At 39.9% G+C, this 14,935-nt stretch overlaps 2 protein-coding genes across 2 annotated transcripts in view; both read right to left on the minus strand.

The window, feature by feature from the left end:
* Positions 1 to 7,091, minus strand: part of rab3gap1 (RAB3 GTPase activating protein subunit 1) — a 75,108-nt gene extending 68,017 nt beyond the window's left edge. Inside the window, exons 1-3 of the mRNA XM_026350818.1 lie at positions 7,047 to 7,091; positions 6,889 to 6,944; positions 949 to 1,027 (exon numbers count right to left, since the gene is read on the minus strand). Coding sequence (XP_026206603.1) covers positions 949 to 1,027; positions 6,889 to 6,944; positions 7,047 to 7,064 — 153 coding nt within the window. The 5' untranslated portion in view covers positions 7,065 to 7,091. The remainder of the gene's footprint in view (positions 1 to 948; positions 1,028 to 6,888; positions 6,945 to 7,046) is intronic.
* Positions 7,092 to 10,109: 3,018 nt separating this feature from the next.
* Positions 10,110 to 14,935, minus strand: part of fasn (fatty acid synthase) — a 46,634-nt gene continuing 41,808 nt past the window's right edge. The window contains 6 exon segments of the mRNA XM_026350698.2: positions 10,110 to 11,659; positions 12,964 to 13,215; positions 13,495 to 13,593; positions 13,691 to 13,902; positions 14,022 to 14,231; positions 14,453 to 14,644. Coding sequence (XP_026206483.1) covers positions 11,522 to 11,659; positions 12,964 to 13,215; positions 13,495 to 13,593; positions 13,691 to 13,902; positions 14,022 to 14,231; positions 14,453 to 14,644 — 1,103 coding nt within the window. The 3' untranslated portion in view covers positions 10,110 to 11,521.

Consider the following 14,935-nt stretch of genomic DNA (forward strand, 5'->3'; position numbering starts at 1 on the left):
TCACTTGGGGAAAGAGTCCATATGAAAGCAAAACTTCCTGAAAGAGAGGCGCACGATCCAACCAGAACTTATTAGCAGTGCAGTGCAGGAGTTAGCGGATTTTGGGCATAACGTAGAGAGGCGTTTTTTGTTTTTTTTTATGTGAGGGAGCGTCACCCTATGTCCCAGTCAAATTTTACTCCAGTACTGCTCAGTACATGACCCTGAAGCATACCCAAGCCAGACCCAGAAGGTTTTTTTGGCTACAGATCATGTTACATGCAATCTCTTCCATTTTTTAGATTGTACAGCAGAACAGCATGGTTCACGGGATTGGAGTGGGAGAACAGGTCTATGAGCAAAGTCTAAATTCTTCTTCTTCTTTTATGTTTATGTTTCATCTTGTAAAGTAATTTTGATTTTTTTGGGATTATTCAAAGCATGTACAGTTATTTACAGCATATGTACAGTGTTATTATTTCTATTCTATTTCTTTTCTCTACCTAGTGAGTCAATCGAATCGAAATTTCGTCATCATATTCATGATAATCATATTATTATTATCATCTGTCTAAATCGTCTACCTTTAAATAACCGCTGCAGAGGCAATTTGCCTGTAAATCCTTTCTCCTCACTGCTACTGTCCATGCCTTTGTATAATGTTACCTTCTAAGAGGCTATGAACAAAAACCTGTAGCGTAACGAATTCAGACATAACTTATAAGTTAAGACATGTCATATTAGTGTCATGAAACAGTTTAAGAAACTACACACTAACATTATGTAACCATACAAACCATAGTGACATCTCTGATCAATAAATATACATTTTAACATATTATATGCTATTTTTAAATAAAACTATATATAAAAATTGTTTACAAAGTGTACCAAATTTCCAGTATCTTAATATGCCTAGTTCATTTGTGTTATTCATTTGAATATTTAAAACTAATTAGAGAAGAATACCTTCTCTGGGGAGAAATTTCCTGCAGAGTTTCCAATTAGCTTCCAGTCATTTAGCACTTCTTCAACTCTGGATACAAACCTGCAAGTAGATAAAATGAATTTTAATTTTACAAATATTTAAACAAATATCAATGCATGTTTAGAAAGGTTAAGTGACAACAAACAATAAAATAATTAGTGCATTAAACTATTCAGAGAAACAATCAACTAACGTTCTACTGGATGTGAGACACAGATCTTTTCACAGACAAACTAGTGGTCATGTTCACATTGAGAAGGTAAAGACAGCCCCAAAGCTTCAGCGGGTGTCAACATTCCATCACTATAATTTGTAGTGTGCATCTATAAAAGTAATTTTCAACAACATGATTTTTTAATAATGTCAATGATTGATTGAAAATATTGTGTGTAAATGAAAACATGCCGTTTGAAGACGTAAATATATAAAAAAAAAGATTTATATTCACACATTGCATTAATGTTAAAATTGATTGGCAAATTTTTTAAAATAATCTAGCCTATTTAGTATTTTAATGATGGTATAAAAAAAAGAAAAACAGTGCGCCGGCGCAAGCTGTCCTGCAGTCGGTTGCAGTTGTTTTCTTCCTTGTGATGTGTGTTTTTCGAAAATTACACTACACCCTCTCAGTTCTCTCAGTTGTAAAGAGTTTTTATCTCCATTTTTACCTTTGGATTCATACTTTCACTCATCTGAAATACTGGTGCGCAGCAGCAGCTCCATCACCTGCCAGTTCCTTTGTTTACACCTGGGATCAGCTGATCTGGCCGGAGTAATATTATACCATATTAGAGTTTTCCCACACTATATTAATGGCAACTGCCACTGCTACGTGTGACGTCATTCAGACGGTCACATCCAGCCTGCAGACCAGACACCCTGACGCCTTCTTTATGATCTCTGGAGACTTTAATCACGCCAGCCTCACCAAGACACTTCCTACCTTTACCCAGTTTTTGAGCTGTCCCACCAGGGAAGACAGGACATTGGACCTGTTGTATGCTAATGTTAAAGATGCCTACAGCTCCACTGCCCTCCCCCCTCTGGGAAAGTCAGATCACAACATGGGACATCTCCTCCCACAATACACACCTTAATACCACCTAAAGAGATGGACAGAGGGGGCACACCTTGCCCTGCAGGAATGCTTTGAAGATACAGATTGGAAGACTCTCTGTGAACCTCATGGTGAGGACATTGATGGAATGACAGACTGCATCCTTGATTACATTAATTTCTGTGTGGACACCCACGTACGCACAAAAACTGCTTTCCCAACAGCAAGCCCTGGGTTACCTGATCCATCCTGAATGAGAAACATTCAGGTCAGGAGACAGGAAGGTAGCAAGGAGGGTCCAGAGACTGCTGTCTGTCAGGATCAGGGAGGGGAAGGAGGCTTACAGGAAGAAACTGGAACAAAGCCTTCAGCATAATAACATCAGGGAGGTGTGGAGGGGCATGAGGAAAAGTGCTCTAGGAAGAAAATTTGTTGTAATTTCTGGTTTCTGGGTGTTAAAATAGAGGAGAACCTGGCCTGGAGCGCCAACACCAAAGCAGTATTTAAGAAGGCCCAGCAGACACTTCTGAGGCTCCTCAGGAAGGACCACCTACCACTGCGCCCATAGAGACTGTTCTGACCCACTGAATATGTATGTGTTATGCTCAGCAGCAGACAGAAAGTGCTCCAGAGAGTCATTAACACTGCCCAGATAGTTATCAGCTTCCCCATTGTATCTATCGAAGATCTGTACAGTTCCTTCTGCCTCAGAAAAGCTTTGAGCATTATCCAAAGCTGCTTTTACAGATGCACTGGAACCCTGAACTTGATTCTACCCAGGTACACTGCATGTGAGAGCACAAATGTCCATCTTAATCAGTTTGTAGGTTACCCTGATTTCATCCTGTGAGCTCCCTGGTACAAAGTCTGCATAATGTCCGTGTGAGCTTGTGCGAATACAGCAGGTATCTAACTGGAGTACTCACAGTAAGTGAGTGGGCATTTCCTTTTAGTCGATTTGCACAACACAACACAAGAAAGTGAGGACCTGCACATTTTACACAACGATCACCCCCAACCCCTAAACCAAACCTCCCTGAGTAAGAACGCATGTCTCCTCGATACATCCCACCCTGGACAACATCAGCTTGAACTGCTGCCCTCAGGCAAAAGATACAGAACAATCAAGACAAGGTTTTTTCTTTTTTTTTCCAAAAGCCATAATAACACTAAATACACATCAGACTGTATGAGAGATCTGTGCAAAAGTTAGAATGTTCTAAATGTGTGTTTTTAGGATGTATCATTTATTATTATATATGATCATTTATTAATTGTGTTTTTGAAATGTTTAATTTTATATGTTTCTATTTTATAACCAGTTTATTATGACACTGTGAGAGTTTCCACTCAATTTCTTTGTATACATACAATGACAATAAAGACTAATTAAAAATTTATCTTCCTCCTTTTCCTGGCCACATGTCGAGGTAAAGGTTTTACTAATAAGAACTAACCAAGATGTTATTACAGCCTACTGTACTTCACCGAGACGTGGCTCAACCAAGACACACCAAACTCCGGAGAAACCGGAGCGTGGCGCAGAGCGGAAAGAGGAAAGGCGGCGGACTGGCGGTGTTCGTGAACGACAGGATGGTGTAAGACGGACCACATCACTGTTAAAGAACAACACTGTAGAAGGGACATTGAACTGGTGGCAGTCAGCGTTCAGCCGTACTACCTTCCACGGGAGTTCTCCCATGTACTGTAGTCACCGTTTACATCCCTCCCTGTCGCGTGTGAGCGCGTGCACAGCACCATGTCCCAGCTGCAGACACAACACCCACGGAACGCATATACTTCTTCCCCCCTCCCCCCTTTAGGACGCTCTGACCACAACCTGGTTCATCTCTCCCCTGCTCCACCACACTCCATTGGTGAAACAGCAGACACCACAGGTTAAAACTGTGAAGATCTGAACTGAGCAACTAAAGGACTGTTGTTACACTACAGACTGGGACGTTCTCCGCAGTCCACATGGGGAGGACATTGACAATCTCACACACTGCATTACAGACTACATACATTTTTGTGTGGAAAACACTGTGCCAACAAAGACAGTCCAAGCCCTGGGTCACTCCTGAGCTGAGCTGAAGGCCCTACTAAATGAGAAGGAGAGGGCCTTTCTCTCGGGGGACAAGGAGGAACTGCGCAGAGTACAGAGGGATTTGAAATACAATCAGAAGGTGCAAGGACAGCTACAGGAAGAAGGTGGAGCATCGCCTGGAGCAGAACAACATCCGTGATGTGTGGAGAGGTCTAAAGCACATCTCAGGCCATGGTGAGGCTGGAAATGGTCGCCAGGTCACAGGTGACGAAGCCTAGTCAAATGAACTAAACCTGTTCTTTAACAGATTTAATTCTGCCCACTCCCCAGTCTCCATCCACACGGCCCCCTCTCCAACCTTTCCAGTCCAGACATCTCCTCCCAGCTGCAGCTGTTCACACCTCAGCACCAAGCAGTCCAGTCCATTTCTCCAGTGCTTTCAACACCATCCACCCATCACTGCTGAGGAGGAAGCTGGAGGTCGCAGGCATGAACCAACATCTGGCTGCTTGGACCATCAACTACCTCACAGACAGGCCACAGTTTGTGAGGCTGCGTGACTGTGTGTCTGATGTGGTAGTCTGCAGCACGGGGGCACCTCAAGGAACTGTGCTCTCCACTTTTCTGTTCACTCTGTACACATCAGACTTTAAATACAACTCCCACCACTGTCACCTACCGAAGTTCTCAGATGACAGTACCATTGTTGGCTGTGTATCCAGGGGGGATGAGCAGGAGTACAGGGGGGTCATCTCTGACTTTGTGGGCTGGTGTGAAAATAACCACCTATTCCTAAACAACAGCAAAACAAAAGAGGTAGTTCTTGACTTCAGGAGGTCCCCTCTACCACATCCAGGGCTCAGACATTGAGAATGTGGACACATTTAAATACCTGGGTGTTCACCTTAACAACAAACTAGACTGGTCTAGCAACCTGGATGCTCTGTACAAGATGGGCCAGAGTCTCCTTCACCTGCTGAGGAGACTGAAGTCTTTTGGTGTGTGCAGACAGCTGTTAAGGACTTTTTATGACACTGTGGTGGCCTCAGTAGTCCTTTATGGAGTTGTGTGCTGGGCAGGGGGCAGTACAGGCAGAGACAGGAAAAGACTTAACAAGCTGGTTAAGAAAGCCGGCTCTGTCCTGGGCTGCACACTGAAGTCCATCGAGGAGGTGGTGGACAGGAAGATGTTGGCTAAACTAACATCCATCATGGATAACCCCTCCCACCCCCTGCACCAAACTGTAGAGGCTCTGACCGGCTCCTTCAGCACGAGACTGTTTCACCCACAGTGCAAGAAAGAGCGCTACCGCAGGTCATTCCTCCCCACAGCCATCAGACTTTACAATACAGTACTACAGTGACACACTATGTACCTACACGGTGTATTTAATTCGTTGCTGTTGTTGTTTCTGTCGTTTGTTTTTATACTCAGTGGTATTCACTTTTATTTTGGTTATATTGTTGTCTAATTTAATTGTCGTATAATTTAAAGTTTTTTTTTACTTGAGACTTTACTTAAAAATGTTTTACTTGATTATACTTAATTTACTTGATTTTACTTTTTTTTTTGTCCTGTATAGTTAATGCTGATGCTGTTAACTGTAAACTGTTCTTCTATTCTTCTATACTGTTGTCCTATTTAATGTCACCTTGCTGCTGTAGACAAAAGAATTTCCCCGTCGTGGGATAAATAAAGTCTATCTTATCTTATCTTAGATGTTTGTGTGGCTCTGGGAAGCACAAAAAACATCAAGCCTTATTCACTTTGTGCCATTACAACTGAAATGTCCACAAAACACTTCTTCTACTATGATTTAAAAAGAGTTAGCAGCATATTAGATGAATGAGACTCACCAATAAAGTCATGTCATTCTAAACTGTGTTTTGCCAGTATAGTTATTCTGCCGCTGGGGGTCTGTCAGTCAAAGCAAGGGTTTGTCCAAGTAGCGTGAGATCAGGGAAGTTGTTTACTTTTACCATCCGTGAAACGGCCACCAGCATTTAGCGGGGAATGCCTTCAGTGTAAGGTACACTGTTTCTGTAGTTTTTATGGCCATCCGAAGTGTCAGCCGAGTTTTCCTCAAAGCAAACGGGCCCGGTGGCTATAGGGAAAGATCACCGTTTCTCCGAGAGGAAAGGCTGCTTCACCGAGATGCTGCTAACGTTAGCCCAGTTTGTTTTGACTTTAGGAGTCAAGTTTTCATAGTGCTAAAAAGGTTTTGGAGGTAGCCGAATTACGCACCTGGTAATAAAACGGGTAAAACTAACAAATAACGTTGTGATGGTTACCCACATGGAAAGACAAGGGTGAACAGTGCAGTATATTCCGACGATGTCCAAACATGGTTTCATAAGCATTTTCGGTTAAATGCCGACGTCTCGGCAGAAATACTGCCAATTACCAAACGCTCTCTCAGTTCCAGCTTGCTGATCTAGCTTTATATATCGGGTCTACATCGGTAAGACGAATGTGTGCTGTCACTGCAGTCAAGTCGGTCGCTCTTTAAATTCTGCAGTGAATTGATGATGGATACTATGACCATGCCAAAATTAAAGTATTTTTACTACACACGTTTGGAGAAAATCAAAGTCCCACATAGATTCCAACTATGTCCTCATGTTTCAACAACAGTAAATGTTTTTTTACAAATGTAAATAAAGTCAAAAATTTTATTCTGTTTCCAAATGTTACACAAATGTTAGACATTATTTCAGGAAATGTTACAGGGAATATTACAGGGAACATTATGAGAATTCTTATCCATGGGCCTTAACTAGCAATTTCATGTCACAGAATTATTATAGGCTTGCCTACCGTTCCCATTCTGACGCGGTGGTGAAATCGGTGATCTCAAACACCTCGGACTCGGACTAAAAAGACAGAAGAAGACAAAATTTGAAAGTTAAATGCCGCCTCGGACAACTACGCTTTCGTTAATGAAGGACTTTAATACATCCACGTCGAAAACGTACATCACTATCAGTAGCCATGTTGTTTTCCTTCAAGCACTTCTGGTATCTTTCACTTTCATTTCCGGTAGGCGTCTTCTTCTTCTTGGGAGTGGGCAAACAACAAACTGGCGCATTACCGCCATCAGCTGGAATGGGGTGTATCTCGGTAATCTATCAATCTTTTGGCCAATTCGAATACCAAAAAACTAATTACAATAAATTTAATTCTCCTGAGACGCTGGAAAAGAAATTGAAATTCTCTATAACAGATCACAAATAATTAAATGTTTAATATCAAATTTTCCCCATTTTAAATATGTTACTTTCTTACTATTACTTAGCCCTGTATTGCCAGATGGCAAAGTTGATATTCTCTCCTGCTTCTGCCTTTGCTTCTCGACTTTGCTTTAGTTTAAATTTTACTCAACCCTCTATATTTAAGTAAGGTACACACACAAGAGCTTTGGATTCAATGCCTTAAATGCTCAAGGACACTGTGGATAGTTGGTTGCAATAAAGTAAGTCCTCCATTTAAAGGCTCAAAGAATGAATAAAGCACTCCTTTTAGACTTTGACTAATTTTGGTGCAGATCTAATCTGCTTTTGCTCAGCCTTCTTCATTGTGCCTTGTCTATATGGTTGTAGACATGACAACTCAGAACTGAGATTGACACTTTAAAACAGAGCATGGGAATGAAGGTCCTGTTGGAGCAAGTAAAGAGACTAAACAGACCTTGCTTTAGTCTGTGCAGGTATATGGCAGTTGCAGCTTTCCTTGTGGCTTTCCTCAGTTCCTCTCTTTGTAACCATCTGACAAACTTATCCAATCTAAAGGACATTCTGTTGTCATTGCTGTAGATCCAAGTGGTGTGGATCAGTGAATCAATGTCTCGCTCACTCCTGGCATACAGCTTGATGTCATCCATGTAGAGGAGGTGGCTGGTCTTGGTTCATTTCCGTAGTTGGTATCCGTAAGCAGTCTTGTTGATGATCTGGCTGAGGTCCCGCACTAGGAAAAAAAAAAAAACATATGCCTGCCGTTATATTCTGTAGACACCCTCGTGTCAAACCCTGCCACTTTCATACAGACTGATAATGAGAGAGTCCAGGCCTTCAAATGCAGGTGTAACCAGCAAAAGCTCAGTGCCAAGGCAGCCAGAAAACTAGCTCCCTCTGTTATTTTGAGCCACATTTCAGACTGGGGCAGTATTGGCTCAAAAGATGTTGATACAGTGCCTAAATTATTGAGCTCCTGTCATTACTGTTAACATTGGGGGTGTTAATGTTGAATGTCTTTTAGACACTGATTCCATGGTCACCATTTTCCAAAGTCTTATTTGACAAACTTTTTAAAAAAGGGTTTAGAGAGTCTCAAAGCATGCCAGTGACTATGTGAAGCTACAGTCCCTTTATTGGTTACCTGGAGCTGGATATTGAAATGGTGGGCAAACACATTCCTAAACATTGGCATTCTAGTGGTCTAGCATCTTGCCTAGCTCTAAATGTTCTTTAGTGTTAAAAGAAACTGTTCTGTGAACATGGTTCTGCACTTTTTGAGCAACCTTTTGCTAAATATGATGATGATGTAGAAGTTAATTGTTGAGTTAATTAAACTGAATTAAATTTTATTTCTATAGTGCCAAATCACAATCATCTCAAGGCACTTTACAGTGGTTTTACAGTTTCTATTGTTTTACGACCTTAGAAAAATATTACTATATACAGAATTATATAGAAAACCAACAACCCCACTTGAGCAAGCACTAGGCGACAGTGGAAAGGAAAAACTCCCTTTAATTGAAGAAATCTCCAGCAGAACCAGGCTCAGGGTAGGCAGCCACCTGCCTTGATCAACTGGGCTGATTGAAAAGAGGAGAGAAAAAGAAGAGCAGGCAACAAAAATAACAAGACGCAGCAAAAAAGCAGGGCAGGTTGGTTGGACCAGTAACAGTAATTCAGGTTCATTTTATAAGGCTAATTGATTATGAGAATCCTTTTGCAATTGTGTTGCTCAGCTGAGAAACATTGTAATAATGAAGCAACCAAGGGAGGATGACATTCTTTAGGCTAGTTTAGTATCTGAACATCAGCAGTTGTTTGTTTACAGGTTCCAATAGGTACCATAAGCCAGAAATATAAGTATAAAATAAGTTTCATCAGAGACACTGTCAGTCTATTGTTGTCCTTAAAAAGGAAGGCTACTCAATGCGAGAAACTGCAAGGAAATTTCATATCATGCTGTTAACTACTCCCTTTAGAGAGCAGCACAAACTGGCTCTAACAGGGACAGAAACGGAAGTGGAAGGCCCCGATGCACAAAAAGACACATATCTGAGTGTGTGTAGTTTAAGACCAAGACACCTTACAGGTCTTCAACTGGCAGCTGCACTAAATAGTACCCGTCAAACACCAGTGCAAGCATCAACAGTGAAAAGGAGACTTCAGGATGTTAGCCTTCATGGCAGAATTGCCAAGAAGAAGCCAATAAAAACAAAAGACTGAGCTGAGTAAAAGAGCACAGACATCGGACACTGGAAGACTGGAAGAAGGTGTTGTCTACAGATGAGTCCAAGTTTCTTTGGATCAAACCAAAGACCATTTGTGAGAAGCAAACACATGAAAATAAGCTAGAACAGTTCCAAGTACCTTTAATCAAGTATGGTGAAGGCAGCGTGATGCCTGGGGGTGCTTTGGAGCTGGTAATATAGGAGATTTGTACAGAGTGATGGGGAAACTTGAGGAAGGAAAGCTATCAAAATTAACAGCTAGAATGCCTAAGGTCTGCCAGGCTGCAATTGCTGCAAAAGGTGTTTTATTTTATAAAGAAAAAGTTTGAAGAACACATTAATCGATTCCATCATAATCATTATTTCTAACTCTGTCCTGTTCTTTTGCTATATTTCCTATTCAGACTAATTTTAAGTGATCTAAATCTTTGTGCAGTAGTGTATATCTTCTTTTTTTCCTCAGTTCACACTCATTCTCATTAATTGATGCAAATGTTCAGATATGCTGGAATTTATGCATGCTTTGAATGTTTTCAGTTTTCATGAATGAATGTTTTTATGAACAAAACACAAATTAGTCTTAGTGAGAGACATTTATTAGTTGTTACATACATACTGGCAATATTACAATATAACAACAGAGCATATGACACCTCCTCTTTCCCCCTTTCACTGCAATCAATTGCCACAATTGCCTGCAGTCACCTAACCCTTCATAGACCAGATAAGAGAGGCATCAGAGATCAGGTTGGCTAATGTGTTGTGAAACTGGACTGCTTGCTAGAGTTTATGAAACCAGGTGGGAGTCAGACAGCCTTCTAATGACAGACGGGATATCAATCCTGCTGAGATACAGATACAGCTGTCATGTCCCCATACACCCCACAACCTAGAACTTGAGTTGGGAAAGGATGTGAAATTTAATTAACCTACCAATCCTTTTCAGTAAATCACTATAAAAGGAAAAATCCATAATTTTTTTGTCACCAGTAACCTAAACAGGTTTTTCCATTAAGGAAAAATGCATATCTGTTCACCTGTGATCAAATGTATATTTACGAGTAATCAAATTAAAAAAAAAAAGTTAATTTGATATATCCAATCAATATTGGTACTCAAATAAGGCAAAATAACTTACTTACACATTGCATTTCCAGCTGCTCTTATGCAATAAATTGACAGTACTGACATTTTAACAGCTTTCCATAATCTGAGTGATCTTCAGTTTGTTTGGATACAATGACAAGAATGGATAAAAAGGATAAAAACTGCTTTCTCTGAAAGGAGAGAAGTGATGAAAAAACAATAAAGGCTAGGGAACAATACATAGAGACAGTTATTTTCTGACAAAATAATTAAAACAAAAAACTACAAATGATACCTATAATAACTGCTGAACATTTGAAGTAAGCCATCAGTAAATGACCATTTTCAGATCTGTGTGTGATACCACTGGCTAAAGGACATACCATTCAAAGAAAACATGACTCATCCTTCACACATCTACATTAATTGGCTCTATGTGAGCAGGCTATTTAGCCATTGGACTAGCTACAGTGAACACACGGTCCTCATTTACATCTATGACTTGTTAGTCACTTTTATCCTTTTTCTTGCAGCAAAAGGCAGTTAAATTATGTAATTCAAATTTTACATTTTCCTAGTACCCAATCATGCTAGAAAATAGCCCATGCAAAAATGAATGAAATACAGAAAAATACAAAACAATATCTTATTATACGCATACTATCCTAACTGACAGCATATTTTATTTTGGAAGATATCAGTTAAGACATCTTACAAGTTAGGAAGAGTGCACTGAGATTTAAAAATGGTGAAAAAGGAGAAATAAGGTGCCTTTACCAAAAAAAATGGCCTAAGACTTGTTTTGTTATACTCACTGTATAAGCCGACAAAACCTGAACTAATTTTAAGTGAAGTCCTATTATTGGAATGTTGTCGAATTGGCCAGTATGGTTAGTAGGTGAACTAGCCCTCCCTTGCTGTGACACATGGTTCTGCAAATGAACTGAGGATGATGTTACTGATGGACTGAACCCCCTGTCCCTCCAGGAAGGTACGGTGGTCTCCCTCAATGATGTGGACTGACACCTTGCCATCACATACCTAAAGAAAGACATGTCAGTAAGCAGTTAGGTTTAAAGAGATTCATGTGAGATTCCAAGATTTATTTGGCATACTTGTGAGGATATATATATATATATATATATATATATATATATATATATATATAGATAGATAGATAGATAGATTTTTAATCTTCTCTGTGTATTAAGTTTGTTTACAACACATTTTTCGTATTGAAACAGATTAAAATAGTCTATTAAACTTAGTAAAAACAGACAAAATTACAGAAACGGAAACTAAGCCGACTAGGGATATTAAGTTTGCGCATACTTTTGTACCTTTAATAAATAAGGCCCTCAAATATTCAAGGGATCACTGCCTGTCTGAACAGGTTCCCCACTCCTCCCACATTTGTACTCCCATTGCTCACATGCTTGGTTTGACCCTATGCAGATTGCATATGATCCATTTGACATATTTGTCAATGTGAATCGTTGACAAATCGTAGTAAGTTTTTCAATTTCTATAAAGATATCCTGCTGCTGTTTTTATTTGATCACTATTTGCTCTGTTCTATTCTTTATTATAAAACACATTTTTTGTATGCTTGCATACTTGGCTAATAAAACAGATTGCGATTCTGTTTCTGATCATTTTCCACTGGATGACTCTACTGACGTATCACACATTTTTCTCTCTATCTCTGCTTAGATGAAACAAGTGAACCAAGTTTCTTTAACTAATAAGCTACCAGGAAAGAAAGAAGTGTGCAAAGAAAGTCAAGTCTTCAGGGAGAGAAGTCTGAGCATAGACATAGAGAGTACAAGATCAGGGCAGGTCTTATAAACAAGTTCCAGAATATGAATTATTGCCACTACTTTCAGGAGTTGCACTGATGTAAACTTCACCCTGTTCCTTAGTGTATCTGACTACGTGTTCACCTCATCAATATGTGGTAGTATATCTAGAGTTGGAAGCAGCACTACATACAGCAACACTCTTTTTCAAGTAGTCTTGGCTCTTAAGATTCTTCATTCACAACCTACCCTTTGCAGGTGATCTAAAATGCAGCCGCATGTCTTAATTTAGGATCAGTGACCTGTATATTCATGTACTCTAAATATATTCTTTAAAAAAATGGTATATCTTTTCCGTATTTTTATTTAATTTTTTTTGTAGTTTTCTTTTTGATCTTTGGTCAGGTACATGGTCAAGAAACATTGGGGAAAATCCATTATTTGGTGAAGACAGTGAGACATGGCCTAAAGCTCTAAAAAAAAATTACTTATTGTTGAAACTATACTAAAACATTGTAAATGTGTACAATTATACTTATATGTTACCTCGCTAAGCTTGTAATCAGCTCCTAGGGTTTGCTCATATTCACTGCTGGTTTTGGCACGCAGTAGTGTCACACTGCCATGGTATTTTGTTTCAGGCACATAGCTATCAGCAGCCTTTAGCTTGTAGTAGAAGGTAGATGCTGCAAAGTGCAGCAAGTCATGGCTAATATTCTTGTGGTTGGAGGTGATTAGGTCCACTGCCTTGTTGACACGAGCGTCCAGGTCTGACAATGGGAGAAGAGTCTCTAGAAGCTGCAGTGTAGGAAGGGGAGAATCAGAAGAAATTTGGCTTGAGAAAAGCTTAGATACGTATTTGTTGACAGATAGTGACACAACAACAACAAAAAAATATTGTTTTGTGTGACACTTATATTTATGTATTATCCTAATTCTTTTATACTATATTTATTTTTTTGCCATTAAAGCAAAGGAGCGCTGGTAAGTAAATCAAGACTTTTGCTAATGAAAGACTGCTTGTGTGTTAAAATATTTGGTAAATGACTGTACTTGCACGTGTCAGACACTGTATACCTTGTTGTACTCGATGCCTGTGAACTGCTGGATAAACGCACACAGAGCTTCAGTTTCAGCCTCAAACTCATTCCCTGGTGTAAGCTTGGCACGGTACCTCTGGAAGTCACATAACATAATTAGTTATTTCAAACCTCTCTTTGAAAATATTGCAGATTCACTAGGTATTGAGCCTATTTGAGTTATTTTGTCTAACCTGTGTGTACGCTGCCACATAGGAGTGGGATCCATCAAGCAGAAAGAGGTACTCCACAGGCTGATTTTGAGCCTGCAGCTGAGAGCACATTTCAAATGCCACACAGGCACCAAAGGAATAGCCAGCAATTCGATATGGACCTTCTGGCTGAATCTGTCTGATACAGTTCATGTAGTAGGCTGCCAGGGACTGTATGCTGTCCAAAGGTGCAGCTGGAGAAAGGAGATAAACTAGGATAAGTTTGGTTGGAAATTGTTTAATTAGTTCAATGCAAACACTCTGCTCTAGCTACAAGCCCACATTTTTAGATTAGCATAATCCTAGTGTCTACCTTTAGTACACTGCAGGCCATAGCAAGGCACACTGAGCTTGGAGGCAAGTGACTTGAAGGCACCAACTGAGCCCTCAATGGGATGGACCAGAAACAGTGGCCTCTCCTGGCTCTGAACCTTGTTGAGTGGTGTCATTGTAGAATCATCGGGATTGACCAATAGCTGGGTCAGATCAGGCTCCAATAAAGAGCGAACACCATCACTCGTAGCTGTAGTTTGGTGACATTGTAGATAGTTGGAAGCAGAAAAGACAAAAAAAACTCCTATTCTGAGTTTAGTTGAAGGTTTTAAAAAGCCACATGCTATCACAAAAAAACAGCAGGGAAATTCTAACACATCCTAGAAAGAAGGTGTTACACAAATATAGAAATATAGAAATTTCAGTTTACGATTTCTTTTTATCAATTTAAACAGCTCTTAAAAAGCATACCCTTTAATTGTCCTGGCTTGCTATTGGCAAGCTCTCGCAGCTTGTTGATGGTGAGCTGGCGAATCTCCCTCATAGCCATGACAATGTCATAGTCACGCTCCAGAGTCTGGCGAACTTCAACACCCATTAAGGAGTCTAGGCCAAGGTCAGCCAATGAAGCATCAGCATTCAAGCTGTTTACATCCCGAACACCTAAGAGTGAAAGACACAGTTCTGGGAGTTTAGGCTGACATATTATAGCTGTGTTAAATGTGAAATGATACAGTTATGGCAGAGTATTCACACTATTTTTGCTTATTTTTTCTAAAAATAGCACACTTTTTCTGCAGCAAAGATATTATAGAACAGCTTCTTTGGTCTCTAATTTCCTATCAATTTTTTAGAAATGTGTCCTGGAAGGAATTAAGAACTTCAGTGTAAATCACCTGTGTATAAGTATAGCAATACAGTATTTTAGTTAGGTCAGTTTCCATATAAAACTGT

Source organism: Anabas testudineus, chromosome 19 (assembly GCF_900324465.2).
Source record: "Anabas testudineus chromosome 19, fAnaTes1.2, whole genome shotgun sequence".
NCBI classification, from domain to species: domain Eukaryota; kingdom Metazoa; phylum Chordata; class Actinopteri; order Anabantiformes; family Anabantidae; genus Anabas; species Anabas testudineus.